The 12,839-nt window shown below is 46.5% G+C and overlaps 1 protein-coding gene across 1 annotated transcript in view; it reads left to right on the forward strand.

The window, feature by feature from the left end:
- bsna (bassoon presynaptic cytomatrix protein a) overlaps positions 1-12,839 on the forward strand; it is a 123,440-nt gene that overhangs the window by 64,054 nt on the left and 46,547 nt on the right. The window contains 2 exon segments of the mRNA XM_056423694.1: positions 8,426-8,795; positions 8,798-8,886. Coding sequence (XP_056279669.1) covers positions 8,426-8,795; positions 8,798-8,886 — 459 coding nt within the window.

Raw genomic sequence — 12,839 nt, forward strand, 5'->3', positions numbered from 1 at the left:
AGTCCTACAATAGGCTCACAACAGTTTTACCACAGTCCTACTACAGTTCTACAGCAGTCTTCTAACAGTCCTACCACAGTTCTACAACAGTAGTACAATAGTCCTACTACAGTTCTACCATAGTTCTACCACAGTCCTGCAACAGTCCTACCCATTTGACGTGGTCTGTCATGGCCTTTGTCACGCTGACACACACAAACACACATACAGACACAGTACAGCATGAGACGTGCACCACGACAGAGGGAACAAAGAAAGTGTGGTTACATCTTACTAAACTTTAAACTCTCGCCACAAATGCAATAGAACCACTACAAGTAAGGGAGGTAATACCGACAAGGTATCAAAACATGTGACGAGCAAGCAGAACATCAATCTGCAGAAATGCAGTTTTTTAGGTGGAAGCTGGTTCCATAAAAGAGGAGCTTGATAACTAAAAGCTCTGGTTGCCATCGTACTTTTTAAGACTCTAGGAATCACAAGTAGGCCCGCATTTAGTGAGCGTAGCTCCCTAGAGCCTTGTGCGCGCTACTCTTGCCTCTCACTGCAAAATCCTCTCTCTATTTTTCGTTTTCTTCTTCTTACTCCTTTCCTACTCTTCACCTAATTTATATCCTAATTATTCTCTCCTTCACTGGTTTTGAAATTCTACAATTCATCTCCTCCTATCTTTTATCCCCTCGTGTCTCGTCTCCTCCTCCGTTATACTTCCTGCTTTTCTCTAATTTATTTCTCCATTTTTTCTTCCTCTCCTCCCTTTTCTCCTTTTTGCTTCAATCTCTCCTTTCCTCTAGTCCTCAAGCTTCAGTCCTCTTTCTGTATCGTCTTCTCCACGTCCTCCACTGCTGTTGTAGATTGTTCTCCTCCTTTTACTTAAATTTCCCCTCCTGCTTTTAATGCCGCAGCTCTTCTCTTCCTCTCTTCTTTGTATTATTCTGCCTTTCCTGCTTCAGACAGTGGAAACAAGTATTATATGAAATCATCCAGCTTAAATACATGTGTGTGTGGGTGTATGTGTGTGTGTGTTTTATACGTTGAAGTGTGTTGTTGCATATGTCTGTGTGCACAGGCCAAGATGTTATCCTGTAACAGCAGTTGAGAACCTTTCCAACCTTTGATGCAAATCAAATCATCAGACGTTAAGGAGATCTTCTAATTAGGTGAAAGTAACAATAAGACATTGTTAAAATGCTTTGCTGAAAGTACAGAATAAATGGCCCCTGCGACTGACATGATGTCGTTATATTAAGAGATTACAAAATATGCATCAATGTGAAACATTGTGCTGCTACCTTCTTTCATCCACTTTATAAACTGCAGGTTAGTCCAGTGGTTCCCAACATGGGGGCCTGGGCCCTCCAAAGGCTCACAAGATAAGTCTGAGGGGTAGAGAGAGAGAGAAAGGACACAAGAAAGTTCAAGATACAGACAATAGCAGGAGGAAAAATAGTTTAATGTGGGAAAGTTCCTATGGAATCTGCTCTTTTTTGTTATGTGACGGTGACTGATACAACCTGTACACTAAGTGGTGAAACCTGCCCCCAAAGCTCTCTGACAGCAAAATAATGAGCATTTGTCAAGAAACCAGGAAGCAACCATGGGAAGATGGAAGTCAGTCACACATGATATGTCCAAAAGAAGTTTTTGATGAAAATGTTCATTCTTCTCTCATTGAAACACGCTTGATGTCAAGACCTGAGCCCTCAACTCTCTCTGTCGTACAAAGAGCAACCTGTGGACCAGATGAAGCTTTGCCACTGGTACATTCCTCCCCAAAACATATTAGAATTTTTTTTCTCACATGTAAGACACCATCATCATCATCATCATCATCACCATCACAGCCTATCCACTTCAACACCTCTTCGTCCATCTCCTCTCTCCTCTGCTCTCAAGTCAAGCCACTGACGTCAGCCTCAGCAGGGAGCCACATTGGAGGCTGAGCTGAATTAGTGCACGTGTGTGTGCACACTTACATGCTCGCATGCTGTCTCTCTCTTCCCCATTCCTCCTCTTATCCACCCTGTGGACTCCTCTTCTCCCCTTTTTCTCTTCCTCCTTCGTCTTGTCATCTCTATCTCCTTCTGGTAACCCATTACCTTTAAGGCCTCCTCCATTTTGCACTGACGTGAACCGTGCGACTACGTGTGTGCATGTGTGTGTGTGTGTGTGTGTGTGTGTGTGCACGCGCATGTCCACGCGTGCGTGCTTGTGTATTTGTGGTGCAGTAGAGTGCAGCCTAAAGTGGCAGCCAGTGCTTGGCAAGTGTGCGATCGAGCAGAACGAAGGCATTCTGGGTAAAAATAGCCCTGGCTCTGTTGGAGGGAGAGAAAAAGGAGACGTACGGTGACAGGGAGAGAGAGGAGTAGGAGGGTAGAAGCTGAGAGGAAAGGGAAAGATTGAAGTTTAATGACTGAAATTATGAAAATGTGTGAAACACAAATATAAAGGAATGAGAATGAGTCACACGAGAAGGAAAGTGAAACTGAGAGAAGCAGAGAAGCTTTGGCAAAAGAGAAGTGTTCTAGCCGGTATTTCAAATGGCGGAGTATGGCTCTGTGCGGTTGCCATGGAGTCTAATCAGATAATATTTGGGATATGGATGACTTTGGCTTTTTATAAATAAAAAGGGATTTATTGCTTTCATAAAAAAGAGGCGGTGTTGAAAAAAAGTTTTAGAGACAGAGAGAGATGGAAGCTATTGTCCAAATGCAATACAGAACAATAAATTGCAACACGGAACAGAGTTTGAAAAGCCAGAGAGAGAAAGACACAGAGTGAGTATGAATGCAGCATTAGAACGGATGGAGTATTTATTACCTTCGCATTGAAAATGCGGAAGGTAATGTTTTGATCGCCGTGTATTTATTTATTTATTTGTATGCGTGTTATTCACGTAACAAAAAAAGTTGTAAACCGAATCGCATGAAATTTGGTGGGATGATTGGTTATTATCCGGGGACCATTTGATTAGATTTTGGGATTGATCGGGTCAAAGGTCAAGGTCAAGGTCATGAAAAAGGTCAACATCTTATTGAATCGCATGAAATTTGGTGGGATGATTGGTTATTATCCGGGGACCATTTGATTAGACTTTGGGATCGATCGGGTCGAAGGTCAAGGTCAAGGTCATGGAAAGGTCAACATCTTCTTTTTACCATAGCACGGTCAATTTATATCCAATTGGCATGCAACTAATGCCAAAATGTTCATAATTCAATGCCCAATCTTGTGATATGCGAAGGTATGCGCTCTACCGAGTGCCCGTTCTAGTTTTAGTGAATGTTATTGACAGGAGGACCAAAGGCCAGAATGTTTGTGCTATGTAGGTTAAGTGGAGCAGCGATAGGCGCACGTACACACACACACACACACACACACACACGCACACACACACACCCATACACACACAATGTGCTCATACAATGTGCTGCTTCTTTGGAGATAGCTGCACACAGTTATACACAAGGAGTCATCATCTTGCAGTCGGCTACATTCTGTAATATACACCCAGGAGCAGAGGAAAGTATTGCATTGTATATGTGTACGTGTTTACTCTAATGTGTAACATTTATAGGCCACAAATTTCAGGAGGGTCAGGGATATTTCAACTGGATAATCAACGAGATATAAATTCCTTTCAGTATTATCCACTTGACAAAAGTAGATTAATTGATTAGTCAAACGACTAAAAATGAATCGACAGCTGATAATTGTCCAAAAAGGAATGTGCCAGACATCCATTGCTTCCAGCTTTGTTCCTTTTTTTATATCGTGCTCACAACGCCAAGAACAATCAAATAAAGTCTGTTCTGTAGATCAGATCGCACAAATGGTTTGGCTCTTAAAACTATTGTTTGTTCCACTTTTCAAAGTAGATGTTTACATTTTTCATGCTGAGATCATATGTAATACAATGTTCAAAGGAATGTGTGGTTTTAGCGATGGCTTTTACTGTAACAGAGGAGCAGAAAATAGACCTGGGTGTTGAAGTAAAATACACTTTTGAACCACAGTTTTAATTTTGAATGATGAAAGGAAAAGGCAATGAGATAGCATCTGTTTGTCATGGAATGAGGTCTCAATAGAGAGGGATGTAGAAAGAACACGGTTGATATAGTTTTAGATGCATGCAGATATTTTAGTAAACCATTACTGCCTTGGTGGTATGTAATGGTGGCTATAAGTACTACCACTCAATCCTTAAGAGTCTCTTGCATGACACTTAATAACCAAAGTCTCAAAGAGATTCAGAGAAAGAGCGAGATGTGGGAGGGATACCTAGAACAGATAGAGTGGGCAGGGGAGTTAGAGAGAGGATTGGTGAGTTTTGTGGAGAGAGGATTTGATAAGTGGGTGGAAAAGAACAGAGATGGGAGATAAGTGCTCAGTGGGGGGGACTGCATCCGTCAGTTATTTATTTTCATGAGTAATATGGATAATCTTCGGTCCAAAAAAACGTCAGTTTCTCTCCTGGATAGACTGAATATAGAGGGAGGTGTATACGGGAGAGATACCTACATATCAGTTATTTTGAGTTTTTAAAGAAAATATATGCATTCTGGTGGCTTTTCTGTGTCCCTCACAGAGATTACCTGTAAAAATGAGTCCTGCTTCTTTAATTTACTTTTTTTTTTCGAGAAAAACCGAGTCAACAATGAATTCACACCAAAAAATGTTTGTTAGACTGGAAGCAAAAAAAGGATTATGTTTATTGTGCGTGAGTGCATGCGTGCGTGCGTGCGTGTGTGTCTGTGTGTGTGCGTCTGCATTCAAGTTGTTCATCAGTCAGCCTCACAGTGCAAGAAGTGAGTGGATCCAATGCAACACAGGGTGAACCTGTCAGTATGAAGTTTAGAAATTTACATCAGCTTAACTCAGCCTGATGCCACTGGGACAGCTCTGTCTGGAAAAAAATATTTCCAAAGTGTCTACAATGCATGCGTTTGTTTGTGTGATTAATCAGTGCATTAATCCGTCAATCTAATTGAACATGGCGCGGCTGTGTCCAGACGCCGTCGAGGTAGCTCCGCGGAGATTGTGCGCTCTTTTAGTTTTTGTGTTTTTTTTAAATATTTTCTTTGCCACAAACACATCGGCACTAACAGCATACGACCGCAGCACACTTTTGGACATAAACTTTTGCGCAAAACAAGGGGTTTTGTCCACTTTTTCCATCGATCCAGCGTGGCCGGCGGAGATCGTACGAGCGAACCACAACAACAACAGTGGAGCCGCTACTACGGGGAGACGACGAAAACATCGAGGGAAACGGAGCGAATTCGGAACAGACTGAGAGTTCAAGCCCACCGTCCACCTCTGCCCAGCATCCTTCTTGCTAACGTCCAGTCTCTGGAAAATAAGATGGATGATGTTAGGGCAAGGATCAGATTCCAACGGGACATGAGGGACTGTAACATCTTTTGTCTGACGGAAACATGGCTGACCCGCTGGTGCCGGATCGAGTCATATGCCCAACCGAGTCCTTCTCTGTTTTCCGTGCAGACAGAACGGAAGAGTCTGGTAAATCTAAGGGTGGAGGGTTTGCTTCATGACTAACAACAAGTGGTGCGACCCCAAGGACATTAAGACTCTTTCTCGTTCCTGCTCCGAACCTGGAACATCTGACGATCTCATGCCGTCCATTCTACCTTCCCGGGAGTTCAGCTCGGTCATCACCACAGCCGTCTACATACCACCACAAGCGGACACCGACGTAGCACTATCGGACCTACATGATGTGTTATGTCGGCATCAGAACAAGTATCCCGACGCGGCTGTGGTGGTGGCTGGGGACTTTAATAGGCAAACCTAAAAAAGTCATGCCGAACTTTCACCAGCACATTACGTGTGCTACCAGAGGAAAGAACGTTGGACCACTGCTATACGCCATTCAAGAGAGGCTACAAGTCTGTCTCTCTCCTCCGTTCGCAAATCGGACCATGCCGCCATTTTCTTGCTTCCGAGTACCGCAAAGATCGCGGAAGCGGTAGTGACGAGGAACGAAGCGGTGGTCTGACCAATCAGAGGCTGAGCTACAGGACGCTCTGTGTCGTCGACTGGGACATGATCCAATCCAGTTCCAGTGACGTCAGCGAGTTTGGAAGTAGCAATGAGCCTCATAGCAACGCTTAGCGGACACCATCGTCCCCACGGTAAAGTTAGGGTCTTTCCTAACCAAAAGCCGTGGGTTGATAGATCCATCCGTGAAGCTGTGAACGCCCGTACTGCTGCCTATAACTCCGGTCTTGTATCCGCAACATGGACGAGTACAAGGCAGCGGTCCATGGACTGAGGAGGCGGTGAAGAAGGCCAAGAGGAGGTACCGAGACAGAGTGGAATCACAGATGGAGCAGCGCGACACCAGGCGCCTATGGCAGGGGCTACGGACTATCACAGACTACCAGAGCAGACCCGCGCAATGGTGAGTGCCGACGCATCCCTAGCGGACGACCTGAACTCATTTTATGCACGGTTTGAGGCTAGCAACAACAGCGCTAGCTCGCCGCTAACAACAACACCGTTAGCGTAGCCGAGGTGAGTTCTACCGCTGGGGATGAACACACACTCTCTGTGACCGAGCACAGTGTGAGGAGGGCTCTGTTGAGGGTGAACACCAGGAAAGCTGCAGGTCCAGATGGCATATCTGGGCGAGTACTGAAGACCTGTGCTAACCAGCTAGCTCCAGTGTTCACCACAATATTCAACCTCTCCTGGCTGAGTCCGTGGTCCCCGCCTGCTTCAAGAGATCCACTATTGTCCCTGTGCCCAAGAATGCTTCTCCAGCATGTATGAATGACTACCGACCGGTGGCCCTCACCTCGGTGGTCATGAAATGCTGAGAGGCTGATAAAGGACTACATCTGCGCCTTCCTCCTTCCTCCATGGACCCGCTGCAGTTTGCTTATCGCCCAAACAGATCCACGGATGATGCTGTCTCCCAGGTACTGCACACCACACTCTCTCATCTGGACAGCCAGAGGGGGCTATGTGAGACTGCTGTTCATTGATTATAGTTCAGCTTTCAACACCATAGTCCCTCCAGACCGCCCGACATGCTGATTGAGCTGGGACAGAACCCCTCCCTGTGTGCGCGGATCCTGGACTGGCTGCCCGCCAGGCCACAGGTGATCAGGGTGGGCAGACACACCTCAAACCCCTCACCCTGAACACAGGATCCCCAGGGTTGCGTCCTCAGCCCCTACTGTACTCCCTGTACACACATGACTGTGTGGCCAGGTTCAGCTCAACACCATCATCAAGTTTGCGGATGACACAGTGGTGGTGGGCCTGATCTCCGACAACGACGAGAAGGCCTACCTGGAGGAAGTTGCTGATCTGTCACTCTGGTGCCGGGACAACAGCCTCATCATGAATGTCACCAAAACTAAGGAGCTGATTGTGGACTTTAGGAGGGTACAACAACAGAGGACGTACTCACCACTGGGGATTAACGGGACTACTGTGGAGAGGGTGAGCGGGTATAAATACCTGGGAGTCCACATCACCGAGGATCTGACATGGTCAACGAACACAGACACTCTGGTGAGAAAGGCAAGGCAGCGCCTCTACCACCTCAGGCAGCTGAGGAAATTTAAAGTTTCCCAGAGGATCCTTCAGTCCTTCTACTCTGGAGCTGTAGAGAGCGTCCTGACAGGAAGCATCACAGCCTGGTTTGGCAACTGCTCCGCTCAGGACAGGAAGGCTCTGCAGAGAGTAGTGCGTTCGGCTGAACGCACTATTGAACTACACTCCCACCCTGCAGGACTTGTACACCAGGAGGTGCAGAACCAGAGCCGGCAGGATCATGAAGGATCCTCACCACCCCAACAACAGACTGTTTCAGCTGCTGCGGTCAGGCAGGCGCCTCCGTAGTCACGCTGCAAGAACAGAGAGACTGAGACGGAGTTTCTTTCCTCAGGCCATCAGGACTGTGAACTCCGACCTCACCAGGACCCCCACATAGACCCACACAACTGCCCCTCTTAGGCACACACACACACACACACACACACACTTACTGTAAATATTGTGTTGTTTTTTATTGTAAATAGTGTGTACTTGTTGCCCTTGCACATTCCTGCTGAGCATTGCCACTTTCATTTCACTGCACACCCTGTGTGTGTATGTGACAAATAAAACATCTTGAATCTTGAATCTTGAAACATGAAAAGTAGAATGACAACACATCATTTTAGGAGATGAGTAGTTGATGAAGGACAAGAGGATAAATGGCATTTATTGAGCCCATAGTGTTGATGCTTTTAAAATTCAGGACAGCTTTTTTCAAAGCTCCAGGGATGACGTATTATTATTATTAAAGACATAATTGTTTTATTTATTTATTTTAAATTGTTTGTACTTTTGCGAAAAAGAAGCTGGTTGTCACTAACTGTATTTGTTTTTTGTCTTCTCTGTGTTTCAGAAAAAGGAGTGGTTATGTCTCAACTGCCAGACCCAGCGGCTGATGTCCGGAGGTGGCCTCAACGATCCTCCACTTCCTGTTCCTCAACCGTCTCCCAAGCACCAGCCAATGGGCTCGCCCCGTCAGCAGGTGCCGGCCACTCAGCAAAGCCCTCTCCACAAAGCCACCAATCAGCAAGGGCCCAGGCCGGCCCAGCCCCAGACCCAGAAAGGGCAGGCGGGAACTGGTGGTAGCGGACAGTTTGCGCCCAATGCCAATGCCAGACAACTGATCGACTCCAAGACCACGACACCTGCTACAGCACCAGTATTGACCAAGGAGACACAGAAACAGCCATGGCCCGCAGCGGAGAAACCCAAAATCGAGCCTGAGAACAAACTGCTAAAGACACCAAATCCTCCCAGAGGAATGGAGAGCAGATCACACCCATTAAAGAAATCAAGAAGTCCAGGCATTATGACGTAAGTCTGATTTATTGTCGAAACATTGCTTTATACTCTGTATTCTAAGCTATGGGAAAGTACCAACAGTTGATACAACTGGTCAAATGGAAATACGGCTTTAGAAAATTCAACCAAATGATAAATTAATTGTCAGTGATTGATCTGCAGGTGCAACATATAGGCCTCAGTACCAAAAATGACTGTGTCCTTTTTAACTTGTAAGAGCATGTATGCAGGTTAAGTTATATGCTGTTTCAGCATTTTTACATTTAGTATAGCACGAGGTGCCAATTCATCTTAAAATATGAAAATTCAATTCAGTTTATTTGTATAGCCCATTTTCACAAATTACAAATTTGTCTCAGAGGGCTTTACAATCTGTACACATAGACATCCCTGTCCCAAAACCTCATATCGGATCAGGAAAAACTCCCAAATAACCCTTCAGGGGGGGAAAAGGGAAGAAACCTTCAGGAGAGCAACAGAGGAGGATCCCTCTCCAGGATGGACAGGTGCAATATATGTAATGTGTACAGAAGGACAGATTAGAGTTATAACACATTCAATGAATATGAAAAGACATATTTTCAGAAATACTGACTGAATCACTGAAGCTGGTGAAACAGAGACTGGGTTTGCTTGATTATTAGACTGGATTGCCATCTTGTTCCACTTCTATCATTCAGCCTGACATTGTGTTTGTGTTTTGTTTTGCCATAACCTGGCAGTATCAGTGTTGTAAGTCATCTGTTCCACTGATGTCAAACAGCAATCAGCAGAATCAGACCCAGGATTTAGACAAAAGTGATGGATGTGATAAATCAAGCATGTGAACAATGGACTTCAGAAGTTTGTGTTGTTTGCCACCTGGAAATGGATAATAAGAGTTTTTACCATGGATCCTGCCAATGACCATTTGCCTGTTGCCATATTATATTTCCTCCAATGTTGTCTTTAAGGTTTTGACTGCTGTGTTGAGAATCCAGATGTAAGTAATTTAAAGAAGGTGACCTCTTGAGATAATTCATGCTACTGTGAATATAGTGTACATGACATAATGGTGATGACTTGTGCTCGAGATGAACACTCGTAAAGATTCATAAAGGTCACTTTAAACAAATCTGTGAGATTACATTAGTTTCACATAAAGTGGGCCAAATAATGTTGCTTTTCCCAACACAGTGAGTAAATGCAGTACCGAGCCAAACTTGTTATAATAACTCTTTTAAAGAGTTCTTGCTGGAGTAAGTAAGAAAGTACCAGCTTCTTTGAATTCAGTTGAACCAAACTCTTCCATTATTTTCTTGTGAATATTTTCACATATCTTCCCCTACATATTTCTGAGATGCTGCATGCTCATATAAAAGTAATCCAATTGTGTAACTGGTCAGTGTTCCAAAAAATACTTAATACAAAAGTGTTGATGAATTGAAATGGAAGGCAAAACACAGTTGCAATACAATGTGCTCCTGCCCATATCACTTTGCTTGTTTCCTTTATTTACAGTTACAGTTATTCTGTTATTTTACATCAAAAGATTCTATTCATATTTAAGGTTTACATGTGGGATGCCTCACAGAGAGCCTTCATGTGTTATAGATAGATAGATAGATAGATATATACTTTATTAATCCCCAAGGGGAAATTTGTCGAGCCAGTAGCAGCAACACACAAGAATAAAAAAAAAAAACACAAAATATAAGAAGGGTTAGGGTGATCTGGCAAGAGGTGAACTGTTGTAGAGCCTCATAGCCGTCGGCAGGAATGTTCTCCTGTATCTGTCCTTGTGGCAGCGGAGCGTGAGGAGACGTCTGGAGAAAGTACTCCTCTGTCCCTGTAGGAGGTGGTGGAGAGGGTGGTCCGGGTTGTCCAATATGGACACCAGTTTCTTCAACGTCCTCCTCTCCACCACCTGTTCCAGGAGCTCCAGCTGGCAGCCGATGATGGAGCCAGCCTTCCTAACCAGTTTGTTAAGACGGCTGGTGTCACCGGCTCCGATGCTGCTCCCCAGCAGACAATGGCAAAGTGCAGCACACTGGCCACAACCGACTGGTAGAATAACTCCAGCATCTTGCTGCACACGTTGAAGGATCGAAGCTTTCTCAGGAAAAGAGTCGACTCATCCCTTCTTGTACACAGCGTTGATGTTGGCCTTCCAGTTCAGTCGGCTGTCGATGGAGACGCCCAGGTACTTGTACTCCTCCACCATGTCCACGTCCACTCCCAGGACACTCAGAGGTGTAGGAGCTGTCGCCTTCCTCCTGAAGTCCACCACCATCTCTCTGGTCTTGGCCACGTTCAGCCGCAGGTGGTTCTCATCGGCCCACTTTACAAAGTCACTCACCACTGCCCTGTACTCCTCCTCCCGTCCATCCCTAATACACCCGACCACTGCAGAGTCATCAGAGTACTTCTGCAGATGGCATGACTCCGTGTTGTACTGGAAGTCACTGGTGTACAGGGTGAAGAGGAAGGAGACAGAACAGTTCCTGTGGGGCTCAACATCACTGACCACCGTTCCAGACAGCACACGCCCATTCTGACAAACTGTGGTCTGCCTGTGAGGTAGTCAGTGATCCAGGAGATGCTGGACGCGCCCACACGGCCACCGCAGCTTCTCACTCAGCAGCAGTGGCTGGATGGTGTTAAATGCACTGGAGAAGTCAAAGAAAGTGACTCTCACAGAGACACCGGTTCCATCCAGGTGCGACTGAGCTCGTTGCAGCAGGTAGATGATGGCGTCGTCCACTCCCACATGAGGCTGGTAAGCAAATTGCAGAGGGTCCAACGACGATTTCACCTGCGGCCGGAGGTGGGCCAAGACCAGCCTCTCCAGCACCTTCATCACATGGGAGGTGAGGCGACCGGTCGGTAGTCGTTGAGGCCAGATGGTGAGGACTTCTTTGGGAGAGGGACCAGGCACGACGTCTTCCACAGCACGGGACTTCCCCAGCCTCAGGCTGAGGTTGAAGAGGCGCTGCAGGACACCAGACAGCTGGGTGGCGCAGGTCTTTAGGACCCTGGGGCTGATGCCATCAGGACCTTCAGCTCTGCGCTGGTGTAGTTTCTCCAGCTGTCTTCTCACCTGGTCAGTCGTCACAGAGAGAGGGAGGTGGAGGAGCCCATTGTTATTGAGGGCTCGGTGGATGTGCAGCTCAGCAGGGGGACAGAGGGGAGGTGTTTGGGAGGTGTGATGTGTGGAGGAGACAGGAGGGCTGTGAACTGAACCTATTGAAAAACAGTTCAGCTCGTTGGCCCTCTCCAGGAGCCCCTGGCTGTCTCCCTCCACCTTGAAGCCAGTTATCTGCTTCATGCCAGACCACACCTCCCTTGTGTTGTTCAGCTGGAGTTTGGCCTCCAGCTTCCTCCTGTAGGAGTCCTTGCCCTCCCTGAGCTTCACCTTTAGGTTGCGCTGGGCTTTCCTCAGCTCATCCCTGTCTCCAGACCTGAAAGCAGCTTTCTTCATGTTAAGAAGCGCCTTCAGGTCCCTGGTGATCCAGGGCTTGTTGTTGCGGAAGCAGCGCACAGTCCGTGATGGGATGGTGGTGTGTTCACAGAACTTGATGTATTCCGTGATGCAGTCGGTCATACTGTTGATGTCCTCCCCGTGCGGTCCACACAACACATCCCAGTCCGTTGACTCGAAGCAGTCCTGTAGAGCGTCGTTAGCCTCCAGAGACCACCTCCTCACAGTCCTGGTCGTCACCGGCAGCCTCTTCACCAGAGGAACATACCTGGGTGTCAGCCGGACCAGGTCATGATCAGACCTGCCGAGGGGGGGAAGGGCAGTGGCGCTGTATGCGTCCTTAGTATTAGCATACAGCAAGTCCAGAGTTTTATTGTTCCTTGTTGGGCAGTCAATGTATTGATGGAAGGTTGGCAGAGCTTTTTCCAATGTGGTGTGGTTAAAGTCACCAGTGATAGCCATGAATGCTCCAGGCTGATGATTCAGCAGAGCAGACACAGTGGAG

The sequence above is a fragment of the Pseudoliparis swirei genome, chromosome 9 (genome assembly GCF_029220125.1).
Source record: "Pseudoliparis swirei isolate HS2019 ecotype Mariana Trench chromosome 9, NWPU_hadal_v1, whole genome shotgun sequence".
Classification (NCBI taxonomy): Eukaryota; Metazoa; Chordata; class Actinopteri; order Perciformes; family Liparidae; genus Pseudoliparis; species Pseudoliparis swirei.